The sequence below is a fragment of the Drosophila sechellia genome, chromosome X (assembly GCF_004382195.2).
Source record: "Drosophila sechellia strain sech25 chromosome X, ASM438219v1, whole genome shotgun sequence".
Taxonomy (NCBI): domain Eukaryota; kingdom Metazoa; phylum Arthropoda; class Insecta; order Diptera; family Drosophilidae; genus Drosophila; species Drosophila sechellia.
The window spans coordinates 13468949-13490283 of NC_045954.1; the positions used below are offsets into that span (position 1 = coordinate 13468949).

The 21335-nt window shown below is 38.6% G+C and overlaps 1 protein-coding gene across 6 annotated transcripts in view; it reads left to right on the plus strand.

Annotated features, from left to right (window-relative positions):
• Nucleotides 1-21335, plus strand: part of LOC6618436 (probable serine/threonine-protein kinase DDB_G0267686) — a 42010-nt gene that overhangs the window by 4648 nt on the left and 16027 nt on the right. The window contains exon 1 of one of the 6 annotated variants that reach the window (XM_032726241.1): nt 18398-19162. The exons of 2 other annotated variants lie outside the window; for them this stretch is intronic. In XM_032726241.1, coding sequence (XP_032582132.1) covers nt 18901-19162 — 262 coding nt within the window. In that variant the 5' untranslated portion in view covers nt 18398-18900. Of the gene's footprint in view, nt 1-18397; nt 19163-21335 lie in introns of those variants that run through there. 3 more of the 6 variants (XM_002042670.2, XM_032726237.1, XM_032726239.1) reach the window with 3 other exon arrangements.

Consider the following 21335-nt stretch of genomic DNA (forward strand, 5'->3'; position numbering starts at 1 on the left):
ATCGAAATTAGTGGGACCGTATTGTGTCCCCGGATATTGATTGAAATTGCCGAAGAATGCGTCATCTACAGGACTTTTGAGGCTCGAAAATGTACTCCCCTCGCCAGCTGCATTTCACAATTAATTCTCAGTAAATGAAATAAATAAGTGAAACAACTGAACGGCCGTGAGAACAATATTAATGCAGCTGAATGATTGGCCCAATTCATTGAATATATGTGTGTACATATGCACATATGCGATATGCAGTAATTAAATGAGTGCTTTGAATTTGCATTCTGCATTAATAATTGCTCGCTGTGGAGGAGGAGCGAACATTTTGTTATTTTCATATGAGGAGTCACACAATCAAACATAAGTTCAGTTTGGATTTTCAATCTTGATGCGTTTAATTTAAAATATTTGTAGATAATAATACATATATTGCATATATATTTAAGAACCTATGAATGATCAGCTATATAAACGAATGTATCTTCTTTGGATGTTTTCATTCATGCATTCGTTCGTGCGGATTGGATAACCAACCTACTCCATGATCATTCATCTAAAATTCTGCGCTCCATTGTTGTCATTCGATATGGCATTAAATTCCATTACGTTGCTAGATTATTCCACTGCAATGAGCAGCAGGGAAACGCGAGCCAACAATTGTCTAAGGTCAAAACGCAACGCTGGCAAGCGTTTCTTGGAAAATTGATCTAGTCCAGAAGCCGGCTTTCCATTTGATTCCACATGGCCCTTCAGCGACCCGCTATCGCCATCGACTATTGCAAAACACAATTGGCTCAAAAGATCACTGAAAGAAATATTTACTAAGATTAAAATATTTTTGGTATTAGATCTTTGAAAAGAGTTAGAACACAACTATTAGATACTAGATACTAGATACTCGCATTTATCAATTTTAAATCACAAGAACATGATCCTTTGTGTTCTGAACATTGTACTTGTTTTTTCGAGTGCATTGCGGTTGTCCGGAAATGCCGTAGAGTGAAAAACTTTTCTCCGGCTTTTGTTGTGACGTACAACGACAACGTGGTTCTGCTGTCGTCATTCAGGTGAGTCCCCTCGTCCGACAGCCGGTTTCGAAATGCATCCGAGGGTGAGAAGATAAAGATGAGGACGGGGCAGGTGAACTGGACGAGGAGTCGCGGGCATCCAGGTGAGATGAGGTGGGGAGTTTCGCAAGCAGAGTGGGCCGCCCCGCCGGAATGGAAATTAGCGTTAGCAATTTATTTGTTATGCAGGTCGGTAATTGTAAATTGGAAGTCTAGCGCAGATACAGTGCGTTTCGCGATCATATCGTTTCGATGCTGATCCGTGGAAATACCAGTCATGATAAATGATCTTCCAGCACTTTTTATTCATATCGTTTATTCATGAATGACTCAATAGCCAGAGGGACGAAAATAACCACCTGATCATTCATTATTTGGAAAAGTTCGTAGTTGATTCCACTAACTAGCTAACTAACTTGAAATATGAATCATAATGAAAAGTTACACGGTTAGTTGGGTATAATTATTTGTGTAATAACGAATATGAATTCCCTCGCTGACACTAGAATGTTCCATAATTAAAAAGATATTTCGCTAAAACTAAATAGTGAATCATCGTATATACTTATAGTTTCATAACCAGAAGTTCACTATTTCCGTTCAGGGCATTTAAAAGTCCGCACAGTTGGGGTTGATTTTTTTTTCCAATTTGTATTGACCGCATTTTGAGCAGTTTAACCCTTTGATAAAACGCTGTCAGGCTAAAGACCCCGACTGTCGATATTTGAGTTGCGGTTTTATTTTCACTGCGATTTTTCTGGCACTCCAAGCGAAGGCATGGATATATCAGCCCAAATCAATTGTCTTGGCCGTGACGTCAGCAACTGGCACCAATCGACACTGCGCCGCGAACGTTTATTAATTTATTAATTTATGAATTATTATAATCAACGCCAATGGAGCCGATGGAACGCATCGAGATGTAAAGCCGGGATTCGATGCGATTCAAGTCATTTATTACTTCGCAATGTAGGTCTTGAATTTCACCAAGTTTCTATTTGCCAAATTGAGTAATTTCGATAAAAGTTACGATTTGACGATCATCGCAGGAGATTTTCTTTTTATTCTGTATTTTTCATGAAAACCCAATGCCACTTTAAAGTTGACTAACTCATATAACTAAGTGCCTTTCGTAGGTTGTAATAATAATACTTTCTCTTATTGGGTATGCAAACATATGTTTCATTGCCAATATCTGTAATATTCTGCTGTTGTCTATCCAAAATGCCTTGGCCTTGAACCCTTCCCGTGTGTCATTCACATTGCCGAAACCAAAATGGGTGAAAACAAAAAAAAAATACGAGGTACATATTACTCGGCAAGAAAAAATGCGAAATGAAGTAGAAATGATAACTTGCAGCGTTCGTTATAATCAAAAGAGGCCCGGCTCGGTGTTGTATGTATATTGTACCTTTTGCCTAATGTTTGTTTATCTCTCTCGACTTTTGTAAAATCAGTATCTTGAACGTGACTAAACGGCATTCTCGTTGTTTCACAAAAAAAAAAAAAAATTGAACGGGGAATTTCACTTGCAGGTTACGTTGTATTTTTAGAATTTTGTTTCTATTATTGTTTGAGATAAAAATGTAATTACAAATGAGTATATATCTTATATCTTAAATTAGTATATTCAAGTTAAACCTATTTTTTATTTTTTTTTAACCAAAAGTTATTTTTTTTTTTTTTTTTTTTTTTTTTTTTTTTGAATTTTTAACACTTGATTGTTTTTGTTTGCCTACAAAAAGAAGACAACAACATCACAATAAACTAGTGTTTTGTTAGCGAAGAAAAGAGAAAATATCAATCATCGCCGATTCTCACCTGCGAGATACTCGTATACCTGAATTTCGCGTACGAATCTTTTCTTTTCTCCTGCGTTTCGGACTTTTTTTCACTTTGGACACACACACAAATCATCCAAATTATTTGTGTACATTGGCTGTGCGGCTTGTTGTCGTCTTGGCGTTTTCTGTTTTGGTTGACGAGCCCCACCAAATATAATAGAAAATTGGGGAGGGGTCCCAACGCACAGCCTTCGGCAGATATCAAGTGGGGGAGTGTGCGAGATGGGTTTGTATTTTATGTTATTTTCTAGCCCTGTTGCCTGGCTGTGCGTGTGTGTGAGTGTGGGGTCGGTCTTGGTCCATCGACTCTAATTGAAGTTGGAGCGAGATGGCTGTAGATGGGTGTAGAATGGGTGTTTGCCTTGTTGTGCGGGTGGCGACACTGAGCCAGAAACGCATTTGAAATCTTTGTTTGCCTATTTACTTTCATTATTTAAGTGTTAAACGAATGTTTTTTATACCCATTCAACAGAAAAGGGTAACACAATTAAAAAAGAAAATAAACTAATAATAATAATAATAACAATAACAATAAAAAGGGGTCTTTAAAAAAGTAACACAATTGAAAAACAACTTAGAGCCGCTTCAGACGAGTTTTCCGGCCTTACGGAGATCCTCACATGAGCCGAAAATGGCTTAATTTGAATATGAATGGACTCAAACTGTCTAAATAACACTATCATAACATTTGCATAGCTGGTTATGAAAAACTCACGTAAAGTCCATACCGCTAAATACGGGGATTTATCGAATTGCAGTGCCTGGCTTTGCGCGAAAAGTGTTGGAAAACGGATAGATTATAGTTGAAATAGAATATACCGTATAACCTTTTCTTAGATTTATGGTTAAATTATTAAAGTGTGAAGATTGCCGAATATGAATATACCTTTTACTAACCCCGAGACTCCATCTATGTATACCGGTAGCAAATAGAACACCCAAAAAGATCTTATCATCTGGGGTCAGCAGAAAAACAGAATCGCAGAGATAAAGAACAAATAGCGAGAGACCCAAACGAAACTTACCTGTTTGAACTGAACTATTTTTTCGTATTCGTATTTTGTATCTTATAATAGGGATTCCGACTCGACGGGGGCAAACCAATCCGAATCAAACCAGATCACATCAGATCGCAAAAGTAGTTCGCATTCGTACGAGTATTCGCCGTTCGCATTTTAATGACGATTTCTGCTTCCTCTTCCACGCAGTCTGCGGCGGGGTTTTAACGATCGGAGAACCCAAAACCAAAACCCATCAAGACCCCGACCACACCATATACCACACCATACCCGAAGCGATCAGACAAAAGTCTTGCAATTACTTTATTTATTTAATTTTTTTTTATTTTATTTATTTATTTATTTTTTGGCAAGGCAAATCGCAGACGCACAGCTTAGCGATCGCCGTCGGTCTAGTCGTTTTCGGTAATGTAAGTGGTCAAGGTTGACTTAAGAATACCCTGCTATAAGGGTAAGAGTATTGTCGTTACTTATGGGGTATAGCAAGTTAAAATTAGGTCTTTTGAAATATAAACATTTCGTACTGCCTAAGATCGAGACAATTCCATTCAATATTAACCAGACTAAATATAGTTTCATATTGTAAGCTTAGCTTAGAAGATTCCATACACCTCTGATCACGTTTATATAAGGAAATACGCTGTTGTCTGGCTTTTTCGCATGCTCTACGAGTCCAGTGGATGATCTTTGAAACCGCAGGGCATTCACAGGTCGTTGGCATACATACTACTTTGTGGCTGAGCGTGTTTTTGTTGCTTTTTCGCTTTGTATTGTGAAATTCGCGAGCGCAGACGTCTAATGTACACATTTGTACATATGTACATATGTGATCACCGCCGAATGTATCTGTATCTTTTATGAGCTGGGCGTGAGCGGTGTCTGATAAGATTTTGTTTACTTTTCGCTTGGCGACTGTCTCGCGATTCTCTCGATTTTTCGGCACTGCCAAATGTACATACAAATGTACATATGTATGTATGTTTGTATGTACAAACACTTACGAGGTACGATTACGAATTCTATGAAAATTTCTGTCGAGAAGTGAGAAAACGAATATGTACATGCGATACAGCCAGCAGCTATGACGAACACTGCAATTTGCTTTGGCGCTTCGATGATGTCGGTTTTTGATTGAGGATCGCGATTGAGCACAGTTCAGCATCTTGAAAAGTGTACACATACAGTTGCGGTAACAATAATAGCACCATAAGCACATTTCGTGTTTGCCCCATCGTTTCTCTATTTTCTGACATTTTTTCATAATTTTTTTAACTAATCTTAAATACTACAATGATTTTCAATCGAAATAATAAAATTGGTAAAAGATCTAATGGATATTTTAAAAATAATTGGTAAAACAAAAAAAAACCTTCAAGTTTAGGCGGTAACAAAAATAGCACTGTTTCTCGTATTTTGCTAAAACTAAATCAAAAAATAAAATAAGAGTTCAAGAAATGGATTATATCTTAAGAACTATGTTTAAAGAATCTTAATATTGACCATTGTAGGCAATGACAGCTGCGCATCCTCTTGGCATGGAGTCCACCAAGTCCTGGTACCGTTTCTGAGGAATTTTGCTCCATGAATCCTTGATCCTCGATCTCCCATGAATCCAAAGTTCCTTGTTATTGTTGGGTTTGGCTTCAGAAACCTTTTTTTGACGTCCGCACAAAGTTTTTCGATTGGATTCAAGTCGGGTGACTGAGCAGGTCATTTCATTCCTCGGATCGATTTCTGCTCAAACCACTTTCGAGCTCTCTTGCTTGTGTGTTTTGGGTCGTTATCCTGTTGAAATGTCAAAAAAAACGGCATTTCATCCTCGGCATATAGTGCCATCACATTTTCCAGGATATCTGTGTAAATGTGCTGATCCATGATGCCTTGAATCATATGAATCGGATCTACTCCATAGTATGAAAAGCACGCCCATACCATGATGTGTGATCCCCCGTGCTTTACCGTCTTAAATGTGAAGCGAGGATTATATTCAGCTCATGGTGGACGCCGAACATAAGACCGAGAGCCTTTCCAACCAAAAAAAAAAAAAATTTTGCTCTCATCTGACCACAAAATGTGGCGCCCCTTTTCCACAGGCCAGTCCTTGCGTATCTTGGCATATTCGATTCGCTTTGCCACATGCTTAGCAGTCAGAAGCGGGACTTTTCTGGGACTGCACACATTAAGGTTGTTTTGTCTTAAGTGTTTGCGAACTGTTTCCACGCTTGCAGCTATCTGGAGCTCCTTCTTCAGTTCCGTCGCCGGCTTAAAAGGCTCCTTCTTGCTTTGCCGAACCAAGCGCTTGATCTCCACGTTGGACATAGAGTGCTTTCTTCCACGTTTTTCGTTATTTTCGACAAACAGAAGTGCGTTGCGGATCATTTTGTTTGAAAAACCAACAAACCGTCCCATTTTAGCGTAGGTTTTACCTTCAGAGATCATGTTTTTAATCAAATTCCTTTTTTCGACGGTAGAATGCTTTCCCCGACCCCATAACTAGAAAATTTTTGGGCTTCTTTCGAAAAAAATTAAATTAAAACCTTTAATGCAACTCCTTTTTTCAAAATTTGTCGAAAAAAAACCCAAAGCAATCACTCCTATTAATTTTATTCAGCAAAAACGTGGTCAGTGCTATTTTTGTTACCGCCTCATTTAGCGCGATTTTGCAGAAAGTGCCCAAAAACAAAAAGAACCGTTACATTGAGAGAGTCAAAATTTCTTGCATAGAGAGACAATATATGGTACTTATTATTCATGCAATCAGACTTTAAAAAAAATAAACATCCAATACCTTTTTTTAGGAAATCAACTTTCCACCTGCAGTAGTGCTATTATTTTAACCGCAGCTGTACGTACATACATGCATACATATGTACATATGTACGTATATGTTTAGGTCGTTTGTGAGTGGCTGGCCGCTAGCTACTGTTGTTGTTTATTATATTATATTGCATTATTTTTTTGTTTTTGCTGATTCTGATTGCTGGCTTTTTGTTTTGGCCCAAGTCACGTGACGTGCGCGTGCCTCAGTTGTCCGCGTTTTCTGACGCGCTCGCTGCCCGCTATCTGCTCACCATTTCTTCCCTCGCCAATTCTTCGGGCTCATTTCTTCTCATTCCAACGATTTGTTTCTGCACTTTCTTCGGCTTTGATTGTTCCGTAATTGTTTTCGACAATCTATCTGCGCCGGGTTCATCTCTTGAATGTATTAGAAACTGCGCTGGTTTTCATTCATGAAAGCAAATAAAACGGCCATTCATAAACAAATTAGAGCTTCCTTTATTGTTCCTGCTGTCTTATACAATCCATAATTTGAATATTCATAAAACGCCGGCGCATATGTACATACATACACATACATATGTATTTTGGCATTGCTTTTAATTTTATTTTTCGCAAAAAAGCAAGAATTATGTGCTCCACAAATTATGCTGGCGAACTCAAGTTGAGAATTATATGGTGATGTGTGTAAACAAAAACAATAATAAATCGCCCAGCGTCCAAAAACAAAAACAAAAAAGCTGGTAAAAAAATAGCAGAGAATCCGCAGTGGCAGAACAATGTACGAATAAGACTACTTGGATGAAAGATTTGAAGGCTGTGTGAATAGAAGAAGAAGATCTAAACTGAGATATAGAAAACGATAGGGCAAAAAGAGGGGCTGGAGAAATGTATTATTTAGCGCATTTCGTGACATTGCTGGGAAGTTTAGTCATCCACTCGGTCCTATGAATTGATGAAAACGCACGACAAGCAAACCAAACACAAATACATCAATTAACAGCAATTTATTAAGTTCTTGATTAATTTACTCTTCGTTTTAGAGACATTTTTCTCGATCCATTCTCTTTATATTTCATTTTTCTATCGCCGAGAAGAGAACTCACACTCCCTAAAGTTCAGTCGAATCGCGTTAGTTTTGCAATTACCCTCTTTTTTGCCCGCAAGTCAGTAAATGTTTTAGTAACCATACATATATGTATGTAAAATGTGTTCTTTTGCTAACCCAATCGTTTTTACTGCATTTAAATATGTAGAATAATGCTGACCAATCAGCTTATTGAACATTATATAATATTATATATCGAATGTAGTGCTTCGGCTTTAAGCCAATGTTTCCAAACTTCCCAACTTGACAATATGATAAATTACATAGTAAATTAATATCGAGCCTTTACAACAACGCCTATCTTTAATTGATCTTTAGTGAATCCCCGCAACTAGACGGTATGCTAATCAATTTAACGCGCAAATGCAAATTGTATATTTTGCATTGTTGCTATTACCGTTCGCTTTTCACCTCCATCTCTTTGAAGTCTAGTGGGCGTGGTCCATTTACATATGCTTACAAGTGGTGAGGCCACCACAATCAACCATTTCCTCCCGCTGCTGCTGGGGCCAAAATACCAAATCAGGGACAAGTTGTTGTCATGGAACCTGTTATCAAACCCCCGACCATCCACGTGATGCCAAAAGAAACAACCAAACACCCAACAACCACCCACCCACAACATCCATAGACGACGCAGGTACATCGGTATGGTCGCCGAAAATAAACATAGATCCCCCGGAAGTTCGTTATATGAATAAATGAAAATATGAGCGAAACTCAAGCAGAGCGCTTATCAAATTTGCCAATCTCTCTCCCTCTCTCTCTCACTCTCACTCTCTCTCTCTCGCGCGCCTTCAATGTTGGGGGTATGGCATTGGGAATTAGTCGGTGATCTCTCAGTTTCGCTTCCTCCAATTCCCCCCGCTCGCCATAATTTGCCGCCCTTATCGCGCTGCCTGGGTCCAAGAGCGCGTTTGCATAATCTATGAAAAGAAACTGGCGATTAGAAGACACGCGCAATGATTCCCATTAAGTGCAAGAAGAAGCAGAAGAGATTAATTCGAATCCGAACATCGAACATGGAACATGGAAGGAACTAGAGATCAGGGGTTCTCAAGTGCTGCTCCTTCATGGCCTCTTAATAATGTGCTGTGATTCTTTTTATTTGGCCAGAGATGCGGTCTTCAGTTTCTATTAATATTCGTTTTTTATAGGCATACGAAACAAACGACAATCTTATTTCAATTCAAATCTTTTCTTTCAAGCAATGTGTGTGTGTGTTGATCATGTGAAGCAGGTGTTCAGGGTTTAGTTTTTGGGAGTTACACAAGTTGAAGTGTATGTCTGCGATTGAACTGAAATTATCAGATCAAATTGTACTGTTATCAATTGTTTAAACCTTTGATTAAGTAGCCTGTTTATGTTTTAAGTGTTTCCGAAGGATTTCCGTAAATGTTTTGCCTGCTCTTGAAGTATTGAAATTGCCCATCGATACGAGTCGGATCTAATCCGATTGGTAAGACTGCGATAAACGGTCATTAGTAGAACAACGAGCATTTGTCATTTATCATCTATCGTTTATATAAACAGTTTATATACTGTTAACGTTAACGTGGCTGTTACTGCCTTGCGGCCGCTGTTAAGTGAGCATGCGGTTAACAGCTGAGATGGCCAATGCGGCGTATGCGTGATATTTTCTACTGCTTTTGCCCAGTGCTATAATTAAATCAAAATGTAGCGTCAGCAGGGCAATTACAACAAATTTAAGCAAATTAATTAAACAATACAACAATGGAACGACGCGAGAAGAAGCACTAAAAACTCTTTTTCCTTGATTGTTGTTTTTGTGTGTCTTTTGAAGTTCAGTGGCGTTGTTATTGTTTTTACCAATTGTTGTACGTGCAACAGGGGAATAACAATTTGATTTTTGCGAGTTTTTCTATCTGTTGATTTAACTTTTTTACGATCAGCAGGCGCCATAAAAAAGCGCCATACGCAAAACTTTTTCAATAACATTTCGTGTCTGGTGTTTCGTTTTTTTTTTTTTTTTTTGTTTTTATTGCTGTACAAAACACTAAAATTGTTTACCGAAAATGTAAAAAGATTTGTTAACAATTGTTGGTTTATCCCGCAAAAATGCGTCCAACTTTTGCAGTTGCAAGCATATTTTCATTTGTTTGATATTTTCATTTCGAAGGTTTTCAATTTAAATGTTCTTTTTACTGCAAGACAAAAAAACACACACTTTTATTTAGTTAAATTGTGATAATATAATACAACTAATAGCCAAACTTTTTGCTTGAAAACAACATCGTAGCGCTGTAGAAAAAATTCTTTAACCAAAAAACTTGACCAAAAAAGGTTGAAACGCTTTTTGTACGCTTTTTCCTCTTCTTTTGTTTACCTTTGTGGTTAGCGTTTATTCGTGGCGTCGCCAGTCAGAAGGGATTTGGATAGGTGGAGATAAAAGGAAAATGGAGAGGAGGAATCGCGTTAATCGATACGAAATAAATCGTTCGAGATCGTGATTTGGCATTTAAAATGATTAAGATATTGGGCTACGTATGTATAGCGATATATCACATAATGTACAGCATCCGTTGAATGTGAAAATATTTTTGATTTTTTTATCGGTCCGTCGCCTCCGGCGGTAAGTAAATGTCTTAAATCGAGATCTGTTTTGGCCGATTTCCCATTGGCTAATTCAGAATTTGAAACGAGACGCAAAAAACAGGAATGCGGAGACAAATGATTGAAACTAATTTGGCAATTTTTGTAGCTATACTAATTAGAGTGCCAATCGAAACAAATCGAAGCGCGTCAAATCAAATTAAATATTTGCCGGCCCAGACAGTGCGGTTCGTGGTTGTAAGGTCGTGGGGAAAAATGGCCAAATGGTAGAAGGAATGTATGCTAAAGCATCACTTCGAACTGTTAACAGTTTCTTATATAGTATAGTACAAACCAAATAAATAAATATTTTTATTTATTATTTCTATATATTTCCCGGAAGTGCTTAGAATTCTACTTTGTAGATAAACTGCAAACTCCTTCAAGATGAAGTACAGTTTTGCGGCTATTACTGTACCCCTGGTACTTTATTTCGCCTATATGTATATTTTTTGTCGTTGCAACTTCGGAAACTGGTAAAATTCCGAAACAAATGAAACATCGTATAAATAATTATAGAAGCCAATTGCTCCTGCAGGTCAAGTAGCTAATGTTGTAGTTGTTTTGTTTTGTCGTTGTGGCTGCCGCGTAGTTGTTTTTGTTGGTTGTACTACTGAAACTACTGATGCAGGTGATGAAACAAAAGTACAATAAACCGTATTAATAAGTGCAGGTTGTAACCTTGAACCTTGACAAATACGCGGGTATATTTATTGTAGGTTTATTATCGTTGTTCTTGTTGTTGGTGCCTGGCTGTGTTCATTGCTAAGGTCGCCACGCACTAAAAGTAGGGTATAATATAATACATTCATCGGAACAGCAACAACAATCAGCGAACACAACAATCAGCAAATACACGAGATGTAATCATCATTTTTTCGGGTCCATCGGGGGTTTTCGAGGGGAGCTATACTGTCAACGAACAAAATGTTATAAATTATACATCGCCGAGTGACAAATGTGCGCGATGGCCATTAAATATTTTAGTTATTAATTCAATTTAATCGCGAATCGAGCTAAGCTGCTTACGCACTGCGATTTGGGATCGATTAGTGCTCTAGCTATCATCCGCAATCGAATCTACAGAATCTAGAATTCATTTTGGAGGTGTGAAAATATGGTGTGGAATAGATTTTATGTTATTGCCTAGTCCCATCCATAATATTGCTTTGAGTTTCGTTCGAATTGGTTCGTTTGTGAAGTGAACAAATTGCTTTATTGCTATTACTTAATTACATATTAATTGTTTTGTTTTGATCGTCTACATTTGTCTTATCCCTCCCAGTGAAAAGGAAGCGTCAAATGTAAATATTCAGGTTTTTATTATGTATTTTCTTTGATAACGCGCATAAAAAAATGTGCGTCAACGCTGCGTATGCGCATTATTAGGTGCGTATGCGTGAGTGTGTGTGTGTGGCTCTATTTTCATGTTACCTTCGCATACACGCTCCCACTTTTCCCCCTACCCCGCCTCCTCTGGCTGGTCCCCCTCCCCACGATCATTTTCAATGCTAAGCCGAAAAATGTCAAAATTAAAAAAAAAACTATCATCATTAGTTGTTGTTGTGGTTACTGTAGTTGTTGTTCTTGTTTTGATAACACGGTTTGAGGTGTGCGCGTGCTCTCTTTGATCTGCCAAGAGCCGCTGCCTCTGCCGCTGTTGACTGCGACTGCGCTGCCTTTCATGGTGACGTCGGCGTTAACAATTTACATGTGTTGTATGCTGTGTTTGTTTTGTTTCTGTTATAGTTGTTGCTAGCTTTTATCAACACTTTTGCTTTGGCACAGTGGGCTAGAGCGTGCTGAAATTTAAATGTAGGCGAAACATTCCAGCCGATTAGGAATTTCGTACACAATAACACCATTTCTAAAGTTATAACTTAGTGCTTAATTACACCACTAACAGTTTTAATCAAAGACCTTCAAAATCATTTATATTATTGCCTCTCTGTTTTATTTCGTACCACTGTTCGGCCATCGTCAACCAATAAGAAATTAACGTCATTGCTGATACTGTTATTGTTGTTGGCACGATCGCTTGTCGTTTCGCTTCGTGAGTGCTTCGCATACATTCGGAAAATGAGAGCGCTCGCTCTCTTTACAGCTGTCCGCTACGCTCAAGCTCACGCTCAGCTGGGCCACTTGACATGTGGGGCCAAAGCGACACCCCACCAACCCCCCTCGTTACGCTTGACTGTGGTGTGACCAAATTTGGGGCAAACGAATTTTGAAAAGAAAAAAATGCACCGTTATAGCTGCACACGAGATTTTAGCATTTAAGGCCCGGAGATGACAAGAAATATAGAGGAAAATGTGCGTCAAAATGGGACAGCAGATTATTTTTCTATTTTTCAAACAGCAATCAAATTAACAACATCTAATGGATCAGATTAAATTAACCATAAATGAACTCAAATTTGTTGGTGTTAGGCTTTGCCTTTTTTTGGTCACACTTGCCAAATAGTTGTTCGCGCCCAAGCGAAAAATTTACACAAATGCACTGAAAGAAAAGAAACTGCTTTAAAATTTTAACTTTATGCGGAAATAATAAGGGATTTCTTAGTTGCTTGAAATCGTTCAGAAGAGTATCATTAATTCGCAACAATATAAAACATAGGGCATAGTTATTGCTTTTCTTCCAGTGCACAATCCCTGGCATTCGTTTGTTTGTCCACTTATCAGCGTTTGTATGTGCGGACCTACAGTTGCGGTAACAATAATAGCACCATAAGCACATTTCGTGTTTGCCCCATCGTTTCTCTATTTTCTGACATTTTTTCATAATTTTTTTAACTAATCTTAAATACTACAATGATTTTCAATCGAAATAATAAAATTGGTAACAGATCTAATGGATATTTTAAAAATAATTGGTAAAACAAAAAAAAACCTTCAAATTTAGGCGGTAACAAAAATAGCACTGTTTCTCGTATTTTGCTAAAACTAAATCAAAAAATAAAATAAGAGTTCAAGAAATGGATTATATCTTAAGAACTATGTTTAAAGAATCTTAATATTTGGTTGCGTGACCATTGTAGGCAATGACAGCTGCGCATCCTCTTGGCATGGAGTCCACCAAGTCCTGGTACCGTTTTTGAGGAATTTTGCTCCATGAATCCTTGATCCTCGATCTCCCATGAAACCAAAGTTCCTCGTTATTGTTGGGTTTGGCTTCAGAAACCTTTTTTTTACGTCCGCACAAAGTTTTTCGATTGGATTCAAGTCGGGTGACTGAGCAGGTCATTTCATTCCTCGGATCGATTTCTGCTCAAACCACTTTCGAGCTCTCTTGCTTGTGTGTTTTGGGTCGTTATCCTGTTGAAATGTCAAAAAAAAACGGCATTTCATCCTCGGCATATAGTGCCATCACATTTTCCAGGATATCTGTGTAAATGTGCTGATCCATGATGCCTTGAATCATATGAATCGGATCTACTCCATAGTATGAAAAGCACGCCCATACCATGATGTGTGATCCCCCGTGCTTTACCGTCTTAAATGTGAAGCGAGGATTATATTCAGCTCATGGTGGACGCCGAACATAAGACCGAGAGCCTTTCCAACCAAAAAAAAAAAAAATTTTGCTCTCATCTGACCACAAAATGTGGCGCCCCTTTTCCACAGGCCAGTCCTTGCGTATCTTGGCATATTCGATTCGCTTTGCCACATGCTTAGCAGTCAGAAGCGGGACTTTTCTGGGACTGCACACATTAAGGTTGTTTTGTCTTAAGTGTTTGCGAACTGTTTCCACGCTTGCAGCTATCTGGAGCTCCTTCTTCAGTTCCGTCGCCGGCTTAAAAGGCTCCTTCTTGCTTTGCCGAACCAAGCGCTTGATCTCCACGTTGGACATAGAGTGCTTTCTTCCACGTTTTTCGTTATTTTCGACAAACAGAAGTGCGTTGCGGATCATTTTGTTTGAAAAACCAACAAACCGTCCCATTTTAGCGTAGGTTTTACCTTCAGAGATCATGTTTTTAATCAAATTCCTTTTTTCGACGGTAGAATGCTTTCCCCGACCCATAACTAGAGAATTTTTGGTCTTCTTTTGAAAAAAATTCAATTAAAACCTTTAATGCAACTCCTTTTTTTTCAAATATGTCGAAAAAAAACCCAAAGCAATCACTCCTATTAATTTTATTCAGCAAAAACGTGGTCAGTGCTATTTTTGTTACCGCCTCATTTAGCGCGATTTTGCAGAAAGTGCCCAAAAACAAAAAGAACCGTTACATTGAGAGAGTCAAAATTTCTTGCTTAGAGAGACAACATATGGTACTTATTATTCATGCAATCAGACTTGAAAAAAAAATAAACATTCAATACCTTTTTTTAGGAAATCAACTTTCCACCTGCAGTAGTGCTATTATTTTAACCGCAGCTGTATGTTGGCACTCCATTCTGTAGAGTGGCCCTGACTGTCTGCAAGTGACCGCAAAGCGAACGTGTGCTGTCTAGTGTTAATTAACAGCCACGCATAGCAGCCAAACATTTAATTACACACTTTGTGATGGACCGCTCTAGGTAAAATTTGGGAAAACAAAAGTCTAAAATGAATATTTTGTCAAACGAAAGTACACATACGACATGATGTCCCCTATTTCTATAATAATAATCAAGTTACACATACAGATATGATTATACTGATACGAGTTTTCCCTCGATTTTCATTTATGCATATATGGTTCACCCTAATATAGTGCGCATACGCAGCGGCGGTCCGAAGCATAAAATAGAGCGAAAAAAGATAAAGATGGAATGTGCAGGTTGCAGATCGATCTTTTGATTTTAATATTGATATCGCGGCTCCATCTCTCTCCCTCTCGCTCTTTTGCCGTCCTCTCTCTTTGTGGCTGCTTTATCAATTTGCCTGTGCAATCAGTGCGGACAAGGAAAGCAACAACAACAAATAGAAACTAGGCACGCGCTCTGCTTGCTCACACACACATCGAAATCAATTAAACCCGTTGTCGTCATTCGGCCACGCGTACACTTGTTGCTCCATCTCAGTCGGCTCTTGCTCTCTCTCTTGGGCAGCTGTGCTCCTCCGCCTCCTCTTCGGTACCCATACCCCTCTGCTCTCTCGCTCACCACGTCTTCATTCAGCATCATTCGATTCGATTCGTTCTTTTCGCCCCGGACCGACCGGACACTTGAGAGAGAGAATTCTCCGGCTCGGATTCGGATTCGGGTTCGAGTCTGCGCTAAAGTAATATAGCGCGCCCACCTTTTTCCGCCGCAGTCCATCGATCTCAGCGTAAGTGTTCGCATCGCCACTCGTCGCCGCTCTTCCTCTTCCGATTACGGGTCACGGTTTGCGGGTTACGGTCTTGCGGCCTTGCGTTTCGCGACTTACGGAGCTACGGTCTACGGCTTACGGTTGCAATTACGGCTACGAACTCGTGCTGAAAATTCGCACTTTGTGCTACCCGCTTTTTTTTCTGGTGTGATGTGCTCAATTAACGTTCGTTATTTGAAATGTTAAAACTGGTGCGGATCGGATCGCGGAATTCGAAAAAAAACCACATATCTGCAATTATAGAAGAAAAAAGAACAGACAATAATAACAACCGTAAATCGAAGAAATTTAGCTAAAGAAACTATATATTTATACTAAACCTGTTTACATTGGGTTGTATTTATTTCTTGGCGCTTGGGCATAGGCATTTTAACCTTAGCAAGTTGCAATTCTTCTTTAAAGTAATTCGGTTTTTTGTTTAAAATGAAAAAAAAGAATATATATACAAATATAAAAAAAATTATATTGTATTTTCTGAAATTTTTCATGTAAATATAGACATAATTTTGAATTGCCTTAAAGTAAGTTTTATTCTTTTTTATTTCTTAATGTAAGTTCATTTTTTCACTGAAAATCTTGATTTCAACTATAAGTAGTAATTTTTTTTTGGTTCCTGGTTTTCTGAGTGAGGCCCAAATAGCTTCTTTCGGTTGCTCGGAGTTTATCTTATCGGCTTTTGGGCCGAGGGGCAGAATTCGACAAGCGGACAGTCCCTGCGCCTCTATATGTATGTAAGTCGGTTCCAGTCGCAAATCCCCAGAGCCGCAGACCACAACGAAGGCAACCGGAACCCGTCTAGAATCTCCCAAGCGCCAAAAAAGAAATTAAATACAACACAATTCTATACACAGTTAATTCACTTTCTGTCTGTGAGTCCCCGCATACCGAATATCGCGTTAAAAACTTTTGTTTATAACAAATTTAAATGCGGCCAATGAGCAAAGCAGAAATAAGAATAACAAGAAATGATTATAATAACTGATCGTATAAGTCGGTGAAAGAAGTGTTTTCTTCGGGGCAGGCAAAATTATTAACTCATCGAAATCGATTATTAAAATATGATCTCCGGAAATACTTATTTTTTTTTATAAAAGTTAAAAGCAAAGTAGTTTTATCATTTAATGCAAATCAATTCGATTTTCGTGGGCTTTTTTTGTAATGCATTTCGTTGAATATTTTATTAGTGCATATTTCCAAACGGGTTTTTTGTTTTTTGTGTAAGAGCTGTTTAAATTAAAGTCAGCGAGAAGATTTTTGAAAGGATTTAGCTGGTTACTGTCGGAAAACAAAGGCAACTCAAATTTCAAGACTAGTTTCTTGAACTGTGAAGTTTGTGAGCATCCTCGCCTCAGATTTCCCGACGCTTCCTGATCGTAAATTAAAAACGAATAATAATCTGAGCTGCGCGCAGATCAGATAAGATCAGCTTAGTTCGTTCTGCTCGCTCGAGGCTCGTTTATTACACGTTCAATGTGGGTCAATGAAACAAGATCATGATTTTTCACAAAACCAACGGCTACATAGTCGCTACACACATTACACACGTCACAGTACTTACATATATAAAAAAAAAAAACGATTGCTGATAATTACACCGTACAATTTCAATTAGCATTTAATCAAGCAAAGAACTTGCCTTGGCATTTGATTGTCAAAAAACAAATAAAAAATAATACCAGAGTACAGACCAATCCATGCCGAAACCACAGGCCATTGAAGGCAGTGCCCAAAAGGAGGCGGTGGTGTGGTGGGGCTAACAGAAGAAGGGGCGGGGTTGTCGGTGCTAACACACTTATCTGTGTCACCTCGATTAGTCGTTAAAGTCGTGTACAAAAAATCCCAAATGCACTGAGCGAAAAGCGGTTGTAAAATGGTATTCAATACTTTTGAGACTAGTTCTTATCACAGCATTGACTATACCATTCATACTTGAAGATTTCTTTACAATCTTTAATTTTTTTATTCTCAACATAAAATTATTATGGTATTGGAGCGTGTAATGTGTAGTTCCTTGAGACCTTGTGGAACTTGCCACTGAAAAAGGGCTTTACATTCCTAACCGAAAAGTAAAAGGGGCATCCAAACAAGTAGAACAGGGAAGAATTTCGAGATCGTGTGGAACTCGTTTTCCGATTCCGAACTCTAACTGTAAAAGGGGGGGGGAAGATCATGTAGCAAAAAAAAAAATAATAATAAGACAGATACCAGGAAGCTGTTGAAGGATCAAAAAAGAAAAATGGAAAACAGAAACGAGTTCAACTTTTCAAGGAGCCTTGGACAACGAAACCAGTTTGGGGAAAGGGAAAAAGAATGCACTTAAGTTCCCCGTCCAATGCAACTTCTTACCCGATTATCATAATCATTATCAATATGCAACAAAATGATCATTAAACCATTGCGATCTCCTTATTTTCTGCCTGCTCTTGTCGCTTGGACTTTGAACCGCGCCGGCTATTAAAGAAGATGTGTGTATAAAAACAACATTTTTACATCGGTCAGTCGGATTCAGTTTTTGGCATCGAGCTGTAAAAACGAAATACAAAAACAAAACAAAAAACCGAAAAACCAAAAAAAACCAAACGGCCATATGAATAAATAAATAAGCGAAGTGCCGAAACAAAACAAAAACGAAACAACGAATTTTTCAACCTGTTTTCGAAGCGTTTTTAGTGCGTTTTACGAGCGTTTTCTAAGCGTTGCAAAATGTTTTTAAATTTTTTTTTTAACGCGTTTCGTTAGGGCGTTTTTCTCTCAACTTTTCCGCGTCTCATGCGTTATAATTAAAGTTGTATTTCTTTTCTATTTAAATAGCTGGTAGATACAAACAATTAAAGCAACTGCAGAGCAAATTTACCAACAAACAAAGCAACAACACACACAAACAAATGTACAAAGCCAATCCAAAATTACAAATATTAATTTAAAACACAAAGAAACAATTAAATGTGCCAACAATTACCAAAACAACAAAAACAATACAAGTCAGAGGGAAGACAACAAAATCGATGCCTGTAAACATAATTATAAAATATACTAAAAGCACTTATCCCAAAAAGAGAACGAGAAACTCGAGGAGAGAGTAGAAAGAGTGAAGAAACACTAACTGAAAATAAATTAATTGCAACACAAATAGCCGTAAGAGTAAACTAAAGTTAATTAAAGAGTCAGTGAAAATTCAATCAAAATGCGATTCACCTACAATCAGTATAAACATTACGAGTCCGGTTATCGGATTCCATCTAAAATGCATAATCTGAGCCACCACAATAATAACAACAGCAACAATAATAATAATAATAGTAATAATAATAATGGGGGTGGCCACAACAGCAACAACAATGGCAACAACAATGGCCATCACTATGCCCATCACAACAATAGCAACAATGGCGGCAACAACAACACAAATTTCCAAGCCTATCAGCATCATTACAAAAGTAATTTCGGTAAGGATGTGTAAAGAGATGTAGTATGAAATAGAAGGTATTCTTCAGATACTTTCATAAGAAAAGTTCGCCTAAATCTTATGCTTACATTCTGCCTACTCATTGTTCATATTCAATGAATGTTTGATTAGTTCCCAAAAATTCTGTTGTTGCTGTATCAATTTTATAGTTGCCCCATAAAGATACCCGTTCGTTTCTCAAAAAATTATGAGTTTCTAATATCTTGCTACGGTTTTGCGATAGATAGATAGACTTTGCTGGAATTGCCAGCTGACAACAAGAGTTAGACTTTTTTATTTGCCAATTTGGACGATTTATGGACAATTACGTATGTACAAAACATATATCCGAAATCCAGACATCGCCTTAATTGTACTATCCCAACATCCAATGCTAATGGCTGGCTTATCGGCAAACACGCCACGGTTGTTTGGACGAATGAATAAAAAAAAAAACAAATCTCTTGTTGCGCCTCCGCGCTCTGATAACATGTCATTATCGATATGGATGGGTGTTCCAGGCCGGTATTTCCTAGCCAGCCAGCCAGCCCCAAAAGATCCAAACATCCAAGCTGAAATGTCGAGCTCCCCAATCTCCGATTACGCGAGAGGCGCCAGTTGTCGCCGGTGATTCAATTTCATACTCCTCCATATCGGGCTTACTTCTTGGTCGGTTGTCGGTTCTTGTTTAACGCTTTTCGCCAGTTGCCAAGTTTGGCGGAGCGATAAGATTACTGGCAAAACAGTAAAACTATAGCCAACAGACGCAGGCATTTCAATCAAACGCCGAACCACTTGACCAGCCCGCTAATTGGATTGCGGATGGTGACCAAAAATGAGATCAGCAGGGAGAAGAAGTTCTTGTCCAGCGATCTAAACAAAATATGCCTTTTCAAAGTAATTGAACATTTCGATTAAAGATGTGTAACATTTTAAAGTACCCACTACTAACTACTTTCAATCGAACAAATTGGCCAGACTTCTTAGGTTCTAATTTCCGCTATGACATGGTTTTCGAACCACTTGACCGGCAGGGGCTCATCTTTCACAGTAGCGAAGGATGTACAATGGAGACCAGTGAGGGGACGGAGCACAGTGGGTCACAGTGGGCTGGGTTCAATACACTTAATTTATTGTTTTTATTGACAATCTGTTTTGGATTCACCTCTCTACGAAGCTGTTATTTCGTCCGAAGGAGTCTGCGTTTAATTATAGAACTTGCAAATTCCCGAGGCAACAACATCTGTGTTTAACTATTCAGGTTGATTCTTTACGCCAACCTCGCCCAGATCTTCTGAGCTGAGAATTGAATTAAAGTCACCTTATTCTTTTCTGCCAGCCAATTGGGTGCAAAGTCGGGGTCTGCTTCTGGTGTATCATCCTAGATAGACGAAAGTGACTTTAGGCTAGCTCCGATTGTCATATCGTTAACGTATCCATTTATCCGCAGTATCTTTAGTATCTGTATCTGTATCTTTAGTATCTGTGTCTGCATATGTTTCTGTATCTGTATCTGTATCTGCTCTGTAATGAGACGACAGTTTAGCTGCTTGGAAACAATGGGCGCGTATCGCCGCGTATCATCTACCACCCACCCCCGTTTCCGATCCCAAACCGTGTATCTGCCTTATCTGCAGCCGTGCCAGGTAAAGCCCATTTGGCGGGATCCGTTCTGCGGGTTCCCGCTTATGTGGCTCTACTTGCAGGTAGTAGGCGCGTTCCGCAAGCCCAACAATAAATGTTTGCCTCTTTGTTTGATTGCCAGCCAAGGTTAGGCCAAAAGGGTGCGGATCGCGTGGGTGTTTTATTTTCCTTTTTTTTACCCAAGAGCCAAGAGTCGAACAGATTTTCTCACCTTCCTCATTTGTGTAGCACCTATGTCTACATAATTTCCATCTCTTTCCGAAATTTTTTTGTTGTGTTTTCTGGGAGCGCAACGCACGTCACCGAGGGATATTCGTAATTGAAGATCAAAGTTTGTTTGCTTTCGTTGCTGCTATCAAAGGCGCTATTGTTTGCTCGATTCTTATCTCATAAATTAGCTCGTAATTGTTTAACGATTTTACCGGAATTAAGGAACGGAACATAGTTTCATAGGAGATTTCTACAGAATTAAAATGGATTTCGTTTGGGAAGTGGGCGTTCGAATTTGACAAAGTAAATAGTTGTGAGTT